The sequence below is a fragment of the Zerene cesonia genome, chromosome 12 (assembly GCF_012273895.1).
Source record: "Zerene cesonia ecotype Mississippi chromosome 12, Zerene_cesonia_1.1, whole genome shotgun sequence".
NCBI lineage: Eukaryota > Metazoa > Arthropoda > Insecta > Lepidoptera > Pieridae > Zerene > Zerene cesonia.
The window spans coordinates 1,074,912-1,091,742 of NC_052113.1; the positions used below are offsets into that span (position 1 = coordinate 1,074,912).

The window sequence follows — 16,831 nt, forward strand, 5'->3', positions numbered from 1 at the left end:
AAAAAAAAAAAAAAAAAAAAGGTTTTTAAGCAGTCATTAACGTGAGTATTATTATTTTTTTTATATTGATAGGATATTGTTGTTATGACAACATTAGCATTATGTTATCTGTGGTTTAGTATAACCACAGAACCAGCCTTAAACCAACGGCTATGTGCACGGACAAAACCCCACCTAATTTTGTTTAAAAATGAATAAAACAACAACAAATAAACATCCACTTGAGACACGACAAAAACGTCATTGACAGTTGTGAATGTTAAAATACATATTAATTAGCAATTTTATTATTACGTGTACCTTGTTAAAGTATGTGGTGACATATTATCTATTTTTCATACAAATAAATTACTTCATTGTTGGAAACAATTGTATATATATCAATTTTTCTCTGTCCCTTGTCACATCACGTTTTCACTGCAATTAGCAATGTTTTTTCCGTTCACGTGTTGCGATAAAGTATGTGTTTTTAATTCAGTTATTATCTCAATACTAGTTGTTATATTTTCTAATGGACTTCCTCCTAACGCTGTAATCAATGCATATACCTAAAATTTTATGTTGTGTTTAATGTCTTAATGTCAGTAGGTATGTTTTGGATTGTATCGGAACTTCCTTTAATACTGAAATGATGGTTTTATTCCATTCAGCGTAACCAGTAATTTAGCAAATTGCAGTCTTGCCTGCTGTACGGTGTGTTGTCTTATTATCAAGAAAAACAATTAAAATCGTGACGGTTGTAACTAAACTACAGTATATAGCAATATGTTTATAGCTTGCCAATATAACCTATATATAGTTACAAAGAAAGATGAATATTTAGCGTTAATTCTTAGTAGGTACAAGATAAAGTACGTTTCAACCCCACACAATGCAAGTGGCAGTAGGATGTGTAACTCGATAATTATAAGGAACTACTTGCACGACATTTGTTTAAAAAATACGCACAAGCATGGCTGTCATGCAAAATATGAAAAAATTATAGGAAAAACCGTAACTTATAAACTCCTACATCATTGGATTATATTAGATTTAAATAAAAAAAAATTGAGGCTGCCAGTGTGTGTGTTTTTTTTATACAACAAATACGTTTTTATTTATTTAATTGTGTGTAAGATATGTATAAATATTTTTCATGATTTTAAGTTTTGTCTTGAATTTTCATCTTAGTATATTTATATTTTTTATAAAAACATAATATTATTTGAAATCATTAACATTCTAATAAACCGCCATCTTATTGAATCTCTGTGAACTGTGTTTTCCCTCCTACAAGGTTCATGTATAATCCAATAGATGGCGTTAAACTCAAAAATACTTTATTTGTTTTCACTACAGGTGGCGCTAGAAGCAATTCAAGCGCTTACAATTCATATGCAAATTGTAATTGTAATTACTTATCGATTTTATTCACTTTTTTTGACAAACATCTAATAGTAAAAATAAATTCAAAAATTTATTTTCCTTATTATTTTTATTACATAAAAATGACGGGTACGGTTCATTTACAATGGTTTTGTTTTTGTAGTCTTCATAAGATATAATTAGTAAAACGATAACAACTTAAAACAGAAAAAATATTCAATCACCATCAATTATAATGCATAAGAAGGCGGTAACATTGACTGTTGAAAGGTATATTCAAAAAGATTCAAGATGATTCATATCAATGTAGTTGTTATTGGCATAAGATTTATAATTAAATTACAGTTTGCTAAAAGTACGCGCAAAAACTTGAAGTTGAATGAACTCTTATTTTAAACTTTTTCTAACTCGACGATGTTGTTTTATTATTTTATTTTAACTATATCTCAAACATGAGAAGTTGATGAATTTATTCTGTCATTGATTATTATTCACTGGCTTTTGCCCACGGCTTCGCACGCGTTAAATTCGGAGTAGTTTCATAGATGTTATTATACATATAAACCTTCCTCTTGGATTTATCACTATCTATTAAAACCCCCATCAAAATCCATTGCGTAGTTTTAAAGATAAGAATACATAGGGACATCGGGACAAACAGACAAAAGGACTTTGTTTTATAATATGTAATTTATTTGTTTTGCCGTAACTAGATTTCCACCTGCGGCTTCGCCCGCTTAGTCAAAAGAAAACCATCATAGCTCTGGTTCCCGTTGCATTTCTGGGCTTAAACCAATGTCCTTTCACAGGTTTTTTAAATTTCATCCAAATCTGTCCAGGGGTTTAAAGTGAAGAAGAGACAGACATAGAGAAAGACAGAATTATTCTTGCATAATATTAATTAGAAATATCACATATATTTCTATTGTATGTATTCTATATGTATGCGAAATAAAATGTCGTAAAATTATTCTGAGGTAACAAACAAAAATAATAGAGTCGAATTGAGAATTTGCTCCTTTTGTTGAAGTCGGTTGATGAGTATTAATTTTTGAAACATTCTTCGTTGCTGCTTCGCTTCAACTGTTGTTTGTAGTTTATATAATAATTTCGCTTTCTGACCGTTTGTTTTTGCGTATATCTATAACAGACGAACCGATTTTGACGAGATTTTCACTAGCATAGCTGATGTACTAAGGAGTTAATATATTACTCCTATATAATCTGATATTCATACATGTAAACTCATTTACACGGGTGAAGCCTTAGGATTTTTGTGTTTGTGTTTCTTACTATTTTTATTCTACATATTCTTTAAGATATGTCTCCTTTTTCTCAAACAGAGTTCTTAGAAACTGTTGCGAACGTGTTGGCTTATAACCTGGCACTGTTTTTTGGCAATCTCAACGCCCATTGCCAAAATAAAAAGAAAGAAAGAAAGAAAGAAAAAGAAAGAAAATACATTTATTTATATAAGGTAAAATAAAAAAAATATAAAAAAATGATCTAATTTACAACACAATAAACCTCATATAAACAGGAGATCCACTCAGTGTAAAAGAGTCTAAGCCCATTAAAGGAACTTAGACTCTCCACTGATTTTCAGTGGACACCACATTGACCCCCTGCCAAAAAATGGCAGGAAACTGTTTTACGTACTTCGTCATATTGCTGTATTAATAACTCCCCGCTAGGGACTTCGCCCGCGTTGTCAAAGGAAAATATTTACAGACGGGGTTGTACCCACGTTACTGTATCCATAGGCTTTCCACGATAAATAGTGTTTATTTTTTCACATCCGTCGGGTCTCAAACTATCATTGTGCAAAATTTTATCCAAATCAGTTCTGTGGTTTAGGCCCGAAGAAGACTCAAGACAGAGGTAGGTACTATCGCATCCTACTAATATTATAAACGCGAAAGTTTGTAAGTATAGGTGGATGTATGTATGGATGTCTGTTACTCTTTCACGCAAAAACTGCTGAACCGATTGCAATGAAATAAAAAAAAGGCGAAACAGCGAGGCGCGGGTAGTCTATAATATTAGTAGTGATTATGTAAAACAAAAATATGTATAAATATGATTATTAATTAATTATTTATGTAAAAATTGACAATTGTACGCCACAAGGCAGATCACAGTAGAACTTTATATAATGTAATACCTTCCTAATAACCTGTGAATCACAATAAATCATTTTGAATTTGAATTTGAATTTATGTTTTCTGCAGTTAGCAATGATTGCCTACCTTATACCCTTTTCAATGGTTATTAACGTTACTAAACTACGTTAGAGCATGGTAGCTTTTTATCACAAATTACAGGGGTTATCGTATGTAAAAAAAACGATGCGATCTTAACAGATAACGGATAATGCAATATTGATAACGAATGTTTGTGCAGCGGCTTAGTCATTTGCGTAAAAGGACACTTGTTTGTATAAACCTATACTATTTTTTGTGTTATTTAAAGTGTTACACAATATGTAAGTAATGTTTTAGAACGTTAATCTGTTTTTACGCAGTAAAGTAAAACGATTGGCAATGAAGATAAAATATAATTAAATATTTTAGCACTTGATATTGTCCATAATCGTAAAATGTAATTAAATACTATGATCAATATTTCTATCATATAGAATAGTAGTAGCTTTATTTGTAGATTTGTGTGGAGTTAAAAAGCAATGAAAATTCTACATCTTCTTAATATATAACAATCCAGTGTCATGATGTATGTTCCCAATGAACATTTCACTAACTCAACCGATTTTGATGAAATTTGGCATTTTATGTGTAATTAGGTCCGACTTAAGATATAGATTAGTTTTTATTTCAATTTATTATCCCAATAATTTATTATCTTAATATTTTTAATTGTTACTCAGCCACCGCAACGCGTGGTTATGTATGCTTACGTACTTTTCTTTATATTCTTTTATTCATGGGTCAATTTACCAAAAAAATCATCAGCACTTTGATCGATGTTAATATTCGCTATCTAGTATCTAGTTCTATCTTGTAAGCTTATCACTATAAGGTAAAACCGATTCTTACTAGACAAGACGACATAATTATCTTAATTGGATTGTACCGACTACATCTTCCTCTCTATACATAACTTTACAATTTAACTTGACTTGAATTGTACTATTTGTAAAATATATCGATACTAGCTGCGCCTCACAGTTTCATCCGCGTAGGTCCGTATCCCGTAGGAATATCCGGATAAAAAGTTGCCTATATGTTATTCCAGTTGTCCAGCTCTCTACGTACCAAATTTCGTTGCAATCGGTATAGTACTTTTTGCGCGAAAGAGTAACGAACATCCATACATATACGATTTCGGTTACATTTCAATTCAATTAAATGAAATAATTTGGGCTATGATTATTATATGACGTGATACATACGATAGCGACCACTCTTATCCGTTTTAAAAATAAATTACCCTCATTTACTATTAATCTATGCTAATGGCCATTGAAAACGCACTCAAAATTTAAATACAGATAAAAAAGATGCGTAGATATTAAATATCATATGGTAGTTGTAAATACTTCAAATAGATTATCCTCAAATTTATTTACAACCATGGGTTTTATTTGTGAATATGCGTTAGTCTCAGTGCGTTTAAAATTTTTCTACAATGCATCGTCGATTATTTTAATATGCTTATTTAACATGTCTCATAGATTTATATAATAATTCAAGAGAATCTGCTCCTGTAGAAATAACAATAGATTCTTATAGCAATGACAGATACACCTACTTGTAGATATATTATTTCTTTCAATAACTAGGTAGTCGTTAGGTTAACGATGCGTTCAGAAATATTTGACCTAGAATATGTTTCATATATTTAACGACATGATGTATTCTTTGTAACACGCTTTCATTAGATTTATCTGTGTGACTTGTATGCTAGAATTTGTATGACATTCATTCATTCATTCATCATCAGCCCATTTATGTTCCCACTGCTGGGACACAGGCCTCCTATGAGGGTTCAGGCCATAATCCACCACGCTGGCCAAGTGCGGGTTGGCAGATGTCACATGTCGTCGACCTTTTGATTTTTTGACATGCATTTTTTGACATCTGTCCTTTGTTATGTCACTTTATAGGTTACTTTTCATCGCGGTGAATCATTTCATATCCATGGGATTTTCCTTTAACTTCGCGGGCGAAGTGATAGCATATATAAAATGTCTGTTAATTATTCTAACTATAAGAAACAGGTTATTTTATAGGTCAAGGACACGATTTGTCACAAAAATAAAAGTATTGAAGTTGAATATCACTTAACTAAACTAATATTACTACTAAACTAACTACAGGAACTACATTCATAGATAATAAATAATCTACATCACGGCCAATTATAAGCAAAATCTGTTTAGGGGTTTACGCCTGAAAGTGTTATAAACATACCTCATACCATTAGCCCTCGGAATAAAACAACATTATTATTTTAGTCTGAGATGCATCAGCATAAATTCTCCCATTTTATAATATATCTAAATAGGATCAACTTTTTAGTACGTTCATATAGGAAGAACTCATTACTCTACCTGTATAGTGTATACTCGCAATGTAGAGTTACATTATATAATAATTAAACGTGTACGTAATAAAAGTAAAGAGACGCATCTGTGATGTTTACTCAAATACAAACTGTATCCTTACAGATTTTATACATTTATGCTCTTCCAAATTGAAGGCTCAAAGTCCGAGGTCAAAGAAAAATGCCGCATCGTCGCCGGCTATTGACAATTCAGATGTGGCGAGTCGCGACGGTCAAATACCTACTAGGTGAAGTGAATGCATAAAAGAATTCGCTGAAGCAACTATCACCTAGCGGCACTAGCGGTTCCATTGGCGGTTTTCAGTAAAAACTGCCGGTGACGTCACCTCACGGCGCGAACGCGTGCGCACTCCCCTTTGCCCGCGCGTCCCTCTATTTACAACTCATGTTTCACCCGCGCGCCGTTTACACCAGTATTTTACAGATTTTCGGTCCGTAAACAACCCTCGCGATGTACAAACCCTTATTCATAACCGTTGGGAACCCCTCCAACGTAACGTAAGGTTAGATTTGGGATATACGTGCGCGATCTTCGTTGTTTTTTCTTTTGAATTAGTATATTAATTTTAACAATGGTATCGAGATCTCGCGGCAACCACGTGTTGGTATGGGAACAGCCGGGTTTGGAGGACCAGAGGCCCAAGACTTACAAAGGTAAATCCACCTTTGAACTCACAATTTATATCAATCTTAGGTTAAGATGTTAGGTTCGAATTGCAGGTGTTTAGCTTGATAAAACTTGTAACATTTTGTTTGCGTTTGCATTTTTCTCACTTTAAAGTAGGTCAATTTTAATTTTGTTAACTTAGTAAATTATATAGATTGAACTAGGTCATATCAGGTAACTAGTTAACTAAATTATAATTAATTTCAAGTGTGTTAGTGGGTTATACATTATTCTTTCCTCAATAATTATTGGTTGGAAAATAACTGAAAATTATTTGTTTAGGAGGTTATTAAAATATTGTATGAGTATCGGGCACCACCTACCTAAGTATCATTTCAACCAGGCATGTGACTTTGAGAATGGAGAGTCTAGAATCGGGATGACCTATCGGTAGATACGTTCAGTTTTTGTTAAAATCCTTTTAAATTGATTCTTAGATACTTATAATTATAGGTTATTGCTGATTGTTTTTCCATTCACATCTTAAATAACATGTTAATTGAAAAATAATATTAATAATATAACAGTTAAAACAATTTATTAAGATAAATTAAATGTGTGATAACTTACGTAAAATAAATTATATAAATTACTAGCTGTGCCCGCGACATCGTTCGCACGTGCGCAAACATTCAAATTTAATTCTTTAAAATAAATTATCCTATAATATTATCTACCTAATGATTATATTAATAGTTTTTATTATTTTTTAAAGTATAAGCATATAATATTGTCGTTTACGTTAGCGGCTATTTTAACAAACATTTTTTCCTAATTTCGAATGCAGCTAGCTATCGGATTATCAGCAATATAATAATATCTTATCACTTAATACTTTTTCCGGTATTAATGAAACTATTCATTCGGCTTGGATGCGCTGATTTTGTAGATTGTATCAGAAAGTAGATTTACCAATATCCATATAGATTATAGATTAGAATATAAAAATTAACATAGGTTAGGGTTGCCGAAATATTTTTTTTTTATTATGTTCTTTAAAAATTAAGCACAATTTTGATACGCTATTATTAGCTTATCTTTTATGATTATAAGTTTGACTTCTTTAGATTTGATTTTGACCCATTTAGACGAACAGATTAATTGAAACTTGGATCGGCGGACAATTTCATAAATTTATCAGGCAATTGATTTGCTTCTATCACTAAAACGTTTTTTTTTAACTATATTTATTATTATTATATGAAGAAGTAAATACACAAAATGCATAACTTCGTTTCATGATCTCGCGCTCTGCGGGATACAAAAAGAGATGATTACATTGAGTATAAGGTGTACTTTTTCATTCCGAGAAACGCGCAGGCTCAAAAACTCCACGAACTGATTGTTATCTTGTTTTTCAATCGGTTTAGGTATTTGGTATTCATACCTATACCGACTTAGTGTTTTCTATTCTATGCGCGGTCTCTGGTTTACAGACATTTTCATGTCGCACTGAATTATGAATTATAACCACATAGTATAAAGCAAAGTCGCTACCCGCGTCTGTCCCTATGTATGTATGCTTAGATGTTAAAAAATACACAACGGATTTTGATGGGGTTTTTTTAATAGATAGCTTGATTCAAGAGGAAGGTTTATATGTATAATAACATGAACTAAACTCCGCATTTAGGGCGTGCGAAGACGCGGGCAAAAGCTACTTTTATTATTTGGATAGATTTTACAAATTTCAGGTTCACTACCCAGAGCGAAACTCCCATTTTACCCGTTTCTATTCCCTCTATTACTAAAACTTCGCTGTCCGTATGTCTGTCTATCTGTTTGGAAAATAGTGGTCTTCGGTCTAATTCCTACGAAATTATTTTTCATCTAATTAATCCTTCCATTTTCTAGCAATCAGCTACATTAATATCCATTTACATTTAAATATAAAAACTCACATAATATTTGTGTCCCCTCTACACTACATACCTTCGCATTGATGTTTCTAAACTTGTTACATTTTTTCCGTCATTATTATATGACGCAGCTATCTAGTCAGTTCTATAGTAAAACTCCACCGACATTTTTTACCTAACATTAAGTTTTGTGACAAATGAAATATAAATTCAAGAATTTTCTGGCCTTTCGATAATTGTAGTAATGGAATTACATTAAAAAATCGACGAAAAAACGTATTTTGAAAGTATTTCGCAATTGATTCAATGATTAAGTCAACCAAGTAATCTCGTGACGTTTGCGCTGACTCATAAAAGACACACTTGCTATCTATTAAGCGATAAAATCTTGCAAAAGATGAAACATCTTCCGACATTTTATCTGAATAAATGAAATTATATTGTGATTATAAAATTTTATATCTATTGCTAATGTATGAAACTTATCTCTAGTTTGGGGATTAAAGGAATAAAAAGCGTTAATATAATTGCTTAATATAGACAACTTGACATACAATCGACTATTAAAATGGCGGCAAAAAATGTCCGAGCGGCGTTGTATATTACATTCATTGAAATTAACACCTTTTGTCCAGGTAACAATGGTTATAGTCTATTGCATCGCTCATTAAAACTCCGCCAAATACACGCGTGGGCAGAGTTTTAGTTTGAACAATTTTTGAGCTTGAATAAATTAATCGCTGTTAATGGTTGATGTATAAACTATGTAATTCATTCTTAATTAAACTACATTATAACAAGAAACATAAAAAGTTCATTGAATAAATCGCGTACGATATCCTTCAAGTCCTTAACTTCTAATAGTCGATAGAGTTATTTTTTCTACCCTTATTGTCTTTTTATTTATTTTTTTTATGCATGATTTGTTTGGCCATAGTTTATCAACACTGAAGTAGTCAATGCCATGAGACATGCGTTGTAGGTACACATCGTAAGAAATAAGCGAACATTATAATTTGGGTTCATTATTGAAGGAATATCGGGATAGAATGCCTATGTGTTATTCCAGTTGTCCAGCTAACTACGTACCAAATTTCATTGCTATCGGTTCAGTAGTTTTTGCGTGAAAGAGTAACAAACATACACACATCCTTACAATCTTTCGCATTATAAGACTAGTAGGATAGGATTTGGTAATCAAATGCAAGCGTTCAATCAGGTAAAATGATTTAATTATATTAAGAGTGGCAGGAAGCGATGAAGTCCCAAGAGTCAAGGTCATGAGATCAAAGATCCATTGTATTAGGCCACACAGTGTGACGGTGGTTCGCGAAACTAGAATTTATTCAGAAACACGTGATTGGAGTGTGGTTAGGTGCTGGAAAAGTTAAGAACGTTGATTCTTTTGTGTTGAGATATCTTTCGTATTCAATGTGCGCAAAATAATACATATTTTGTTACTAGCTGTAACCCGCGGCGTCACGTGGTACCCGGGTAAAACATAGGCTACGTTTGTGCTAACCTAAACTGTAATTTCCATATGTCATGCAGATACGATAAGCTGTTTTATCCTAAAAGACTAGCAAACATCTATACATCCATCCATCGATTGCGCAATTCCTTATTTATACGATTTTGACCCATTTTAAAACTGCTTTGATTCAAGAATTGTACACTTATCAACGATCGATGTCATAGAATAATTTTATGAGATTTTTTGAGTTTATCTTATTTTACTGTATACTCTATAAGAACAAGTAAGATAATTTTATTGATTGTATCATTTTAATTTGTTTATAAAAATACTTATTTTATTGATTTGGCCGGGTGCAGGCGATTATTTTTATATTAAAATTATATGAATAATAAAGAACTCTGAAATTGTGAACGCATTTGTATGTGTGATACTCACACATTGATATATTGTAGGTGGCAGTCAATAAAACTTAACATTTAACAATGAATGATTCTCCGATGACTATATATAACTCTATAGTTTATCATTTCGCTATCAAAATTTATTGTGTTCTTATTTGACACGACTATGGAGATATATAATATTTATTGACATCGCTTATTTTGTTATTACTGTTGCCGGGTATTGAATAAATGCAAAAGATTTTTTTAATGATTTTCAGAATGATATCTATACGAATAATATAAAGCTGAAGAGTGTCTATTTGTTTCAACGCGCTCATTTCAGGAACTAACTATACGTAATCCTTGAATGCTATATATAGGCTTAATTATGAAAATATGTTTAATTTCTAGTAGTCAATTGATTATTTACCCTTTATTAAAACTTAGTGTTTTATTAAATAATTTAACACGTTAATCACAATTTGTACTTAAAACATATAAGATTTAAATAATTTAAAAAAGGAAACCGAAGTTAGTAGAATAAAATAAGGAAACAGGAAACTTTAACGTAGCATATTTTTTATCACATTGTATTAGCTACTACATCCTCTAATGTAGAAATACTCCGAAAACAATTAACTAAGTGATTCTGACTTTTTTTGGTAACAAATATTTGGTACAAACCGAAAGCCACGTACTAATACAATGTATAAAACACTATTTTATCAATTTGTAAAATAACAGATATTTAGAAAAATAATATTGAGTGTAGTTGTAGATATAAAAAATGCAATTGAACCTGTAAACGAACGCGACATTTTAAAATTTAAATTTGGAATAAAACGAAAAATTCATGGAAACATTATCGTATGAAAAAACGTCTTCCGCAGTGCGAATGAGTCCTATCAATATATTATGTGCTATAATTTATCACACAATTTACAACAGTACAGACAGAGGCTAGACGTGATTGTATTTAGATTATATCTATTTATATCACAGATGTTTCTATGAACTAAACTATGAATCGTAACACAGTGAGCTATGGCTTAAAATCGCTTATCAATGGAATGTTACATAATGCCTACTAACGATGAAATAACAACACGTGCTTTCAACATTTTAGGTTATTTGTGAATGAAATGATTTTTGTAAAATGTGATGATTTAAACATTATAAATAACTATATTTCCACTCGCGGCTTCGTTCACATAGTCAAAAGAAATGGTAGGCAGATACGGGTTTTAACCACATAGTTCAGGTATCCGTGGGATTTCTGGGATAACTATCCATATAGGGATATGCCTTTCTCGGGTCTTAACTATCTACAGCTTTGTTTAGGCGTGAAGAAGACAGACAGACAGGCAAAGTTATTTTCGTATATTACTTGGTTGGGATTAAAATAAATGTATATGTATACATTGATGTAAAATGTAAATTTTCCAGTTTTTTGAAGTTCGACTATAAATGTTAAATGTCCAGTTTTTTATATAACATCGTATTATGTATATTTTCAAGCGGCAAAAATCTTTTTCTTCATTATTCTTAGATTTTGATAAATACTGTTACTGTTACGAAATAAAGACAATTTGATAATAACACGAGTTTATCTTATTACCTGATAGGGATTGTACTGATTAAATAATTTCCTTACGTACACATAGAAGAGCCAGTGAGACAATTTAGTTGATTCTATTATATAAGCCTATTCATTTAAATACTACATTTTTTTATAAATTTAATTAGAGATGCGTATAAGTACCAATAATGTGTTCAGATAATCTATACTAATTGACGAATGACAGGCGACTAATATTATAAATGCGAAAGTTTGTAATGATGTGTGTGTGTTTGCTGCTCTTTCACGCAAAAACTACTGAACCGATTGGAATGAAATTTGGTACGTAGACAGCTGGATAACTGAAATAATATATAGGCAACTTTTTATCTCGATATTCCTACGGGATACGGACTAATTGCGGTGCGCAGCTAGTAGGCCATATATGTACCACGGGCGAAGCCGGTGAACAGCTAGGTCATCATGTAATATAAACATTCACACGTTTCATCTAATTCTGGATGAATGTTACACGAATGATTTAATGGCGACCACGTCCCATTTAGTGCTGGCACGTAAATTTCCTTGATAAGCCGACCTTGGCACTGGGTTATTTGCCAATTACAGGCCAACGTGAAGCGTAAGCACTGAGAGGAACTATTCAGCTCCTTATCGGTTCTTGCTATGTTGTTTTTTTATAATTACGTAATAGAATATAACAAGACATCTTGGAAAATATTGCATTTGATTCAATGTAATTTAAGAGTCAGTCCTTAGTATATTTTTTTTTTATACAAAAAATAGCAACGATTATTTAAAACGTCTGTGAATTAAGTATATGCTATAAGCATCATAAGCTAACTAACTAAACTAACAACGGTAAAAAAATAATGTCTTTTAATATATATTTTAACATGACATAACGGCCTATAGCTATAAATGTGTTGGCATAGTATCTAATTAAACTATCAACAGAAATAATTGTAATCACATAAAGATGTCAAAAGTTCAAGACCGAGTAATCAGTTATTACAGTAGGTTAATCGCGTTTCGTCATCACGCTGCAAAGGTATTGTCGTAGGTTATCTATTTCGTTGTTTAAATCAATAGTACAATATCTGACAAAAATGAATGATGTTTATTGTTTATACCGTTTTTTTCCTCTGTGAATGAGCTGCAAGCTTTAATAGAGTAAGTGATAAGGAAAGGGCTGACGACTGGAGAGAAGGAATGGACTGGTGGGTGAGGAAATAGAAAATACATTTTCGTATGGAAACAATGATATGGTTGTATTAATAGAGGCCCATTTCCTTTTCCTCACCCGTCTTAGTCCATTCCTTCTTTCCAGTCGTTAATCCTATCCTTTTCCCTTACCCCATAAAAGCAGGCAGCGCATTCACAGAGGTACTTACACCTTTGCGAATGTTTATGGGCGGTGGTGATCGCTTTACATCAGGCGAACCACCAGCTCAGTTGCCCGCTATGACATAAAAAAAATATATATATATATAATCGTAAAGTCTTAAAAACGTATCAAACGTATTATATATATATATTATATTTATCGTCTGTAAAAACGGCATAATCAAACTAGCCCTTGATGCTTACTTACATTACGAAATTTATTAATCTTAAACTTCTCAAGTTACCCTTTCACAGTGCTGATACATCAGTATTATGAAAATGACTATATTAGGAATATTGATTGTGCATTTTGTTTGAATTACGGAACTCTAAAAGGGTTGACGAAGCCAAGTCATTCAACGGAAGCGTTACAACTGTGCTCGTAATTAGATTTCAACTTGGCTTGATTATTCACTGTTTGCGCATATTTTGCGTTTGTTAAACCTAACCTAGCCTTATTTATTATCCATATTAGCAATGTTGCAATCTTCAATGGCTGATATTACAATAAGTTCTAGTCTTTGACTTTAGTTATATAGAATTACAAGTTTTTATATACAACAAAAATACGACAAGTAAGTTTAGAAACGAAAGAGTAGTAATGCGTAACTCTTTTATAAAAACGTTGTCTTACTTACTGTTTTGAAGGGTTATAATGATAAACGCTTCGATAAGATTTTCCTCAGTAAAACAGCTGTTAGAGATTTCAATCTTTAACTATATTTACATCTGTAAAGATATTTATAGCTATCTGACCTTCTACCCATGCAAAATGTAAAACATTTTCCGGTCTGTTTCCCTACCATATTTCATAATAAAAAAGATTTGCAGTGAATCTTTTTTAATATAAACAGAGTTTCTTGTCGGCTCTTCTCTGTAGAAACTGCTTTCCGAATCGGTAGTAAATGTTTAAAATGTTATGACGATTCAAAAGTTCTATAAGAAGTCTAATCTATATATATAAAATTCTCGTGTCACAGTTTTCGTTGCCATACTCCTCCGAAACGGCTTGACCGATTCCTCTGAAATTTGGTAAGCATATTGGGTAGGTCTGAGAATCGGCCAACATCTATTTTTTATCCCGATATTCCTACGGGATACGGACTTACGCGGGTGAAACCGCGGGGCGCAGCTAGTCTAATATATAAAATTCTCGTGTCACAGTTTTCGTTGCCATACTCCTCCCAAACGGCTTGACGGATTCTTATGAAATTTTGTGTGCATATCGGGCATGTTTGAGAATCGGCTAACATCTATTTTTCATACCTCTCAATGATCAGAGTAAGGCAGAACAGCGTTTGCCGGGTGCAGCTAGTTGATTAAATAAATGTTTGAGTTTGAATAAATGTGAGACGGCCCAGCCGTCTAAGTACTAAATACCTTACCAAGCTGACACAAATGTAATCAAATTATGCGGGTTTCGGACACTGGATAATTGAATATGAAATAGTAAATACACATACATAATCATTGACGTCACAAGGCGTGATCTATTCCGGTTCTGCTGCGCGTGCGCGTCACACCTCGTATCATTGAACTGTCAGAAATTGAGATGATTCTTTTAGCTTTATGTACACATGAGGCTGAGATGATTGTTTGCTATTTGATGATTAAATAAGGGTTTATGAGTAGCATACGTCATCATATAGAGTTATAGCTAGAGTTCGTCATGTTATAGAGAGGTCTTCTGAAATTGAACTTAATTAATTTTCAATAAGTACTTACTTCTAGGTGTGAGGCAGTTATTGTCATTTAGACCATCACATTGATTAAGAAATTGTAATTATTAATACAATTAATATGTATATTTGCTTATCATGCTAAAATACCCATAAATAGTGAATTTGAATATTATTTTAGCACTAATTCTCTACGTATCAAACAGTAACGCGAGCGTCACGATTTATACGGTCCAGAGTTGTTTCAATAACGTAATCAATATTTATTTATTAAACTATCTTATTTAAAATCAAATGAAGTCCAAACACGATTTTGTTATCAACTACGTTGTCTCATTCCCTCTTATTTAGAGTATACTTAAGGAAATTATTTTATCCTGGCGATGCTTATCAGGATAATAAGGTAAACTCATGGAATGTTTCTTTGTTACCGATCCTTGATAAGTGTACAAAGTTTAAATTAAATCTGTCCGTTTAAAGTGGGTCAAAATCGAGTCTAGAAGGGAGTCAGTTACTTATAAACATACATCCATACAGGTGAAGCTATATAAAGCGTGTAAAAAAAATGTTTGTATGTTTGTAAAGATGTTTATGAAGATATGGAAGTTGGAGCATCAGACCAGGATATACGCGATCGCCATACCACTTCCAGTTCTCGGTCCGCAGTTATATATATAGCCATATATTGTATGTTTGTATCGTTTTCACGCAAAAAGTGGTCCAAAAGTTTTTGCGTGAAATCTATTTAAAGAATTCTTACACCATTAGCAACTTACATCTTCACTGAGTGACATAAGCTATATATGTACCACGGACAAACAGTAAATTAAATCGTTGAAATAAATCCTAGCTTCGGACTTCAAAATCAGCACGTTTGGCGAAAGTAGAAAGGATTTCCGTTAAAAAAATTAAATGCGTCAATTCTTTGACGTATATTCTGAGTTGACTTCAGTTATTCTAGACTAATTACTTAATAAACTATACGGTTATATTATATATATGTATGTTATGTGTTTTCGGAAACACGTGCATATATAATTGACGTTTTGGCTTCGTAGCATGCATTGGCAGCGAAATTCAGTCTGCAATATCATGTTCAATTTCCATTACTCGGATGTTGATAAACACACGAAAATCGTTAAATGTGCACTTTACACAAATTTATATTTAATTTTAAGTAATTTATAATTAGTTCAAATATAATTATATAAACTACTAGCTGTGCCCCTCGGCTTCACCCGCGTAAGTCGGCTATGTGAACTTGGCACCCGACTAAAAAAAAAATCACATTTTTTTGCTCCATTCGATAGATTTAGATAAGTAGTCGTAAGTAGTGAAGATAATTTCGTAAGTAGTAGCACCAAAAAAAAATTATAAGGGTTGAAAAAAAAGTCATCCCCCGAAATTGCAAAAAAACTTTTTTTCCCGTGGTTTCTTATAGAAATGGGTTTGTAGTGGATTGTAGTGAAGTTCTTTTTGTTTGTAGTAAAACAGAAATTGAAAAAAAAAATATTATAATTTAAGAGTATTTTTCCAAACCGCTCTTCCCTGCACAAAACTAATTTGGAGTAGAATGCTATTACTACAAACGTTAAAAAAGATAGATAAATGTACCTAGAGGTTTGTAGTGGATGAGTTTTCGTTTGTAGTTAGACAGAAAATAAATTAGAGAGGTAAAATCGAAAAAAATCGATTTTGGAGAGATTTCATCTCAATAACTTCCGGTAAGAGGATATCCGGATTACTACAAACGTTAAAAACGATTGATAAATGTATTTGGAGGTTTGTAGTGGACGAATTTTCGTTTGTAGTTAGATAGAAAATAAATTAGAGAGGTAAAATCGAAAATAATCGA

The 16,831-nt window shown here is 32.2% G+C and overlaps 1 protein-coding gene across 2 annotated transcripts in view; it reads left to right on the top strand.

Moving 5' to 3' along the window:
• Window positions 1–16,831, top strand: part of LOC119830691 (putative inorganic phosphate cotransporter) — a 57,831-nt gene that overhangs the window by 29,891 nt on the left and 11,109 nt on the right. The window contains exon 1 of one of the 2 annotated variants that reach the window (XM_038353788.1): window positions 6,522–6,603. The exons of the other annotated variant lie outside the window; for it this stretch is intronic. Coding sequence (XP_038209716.1) covers window positions 6,522–6,603 — 82 coding nt within the window. Of the gene's footprint in view, window positions 1–6,521; window positions 6,604–16,831 lie in introns of those variants that run through there. 2 annotated transcript variants of the gene reach the window in all.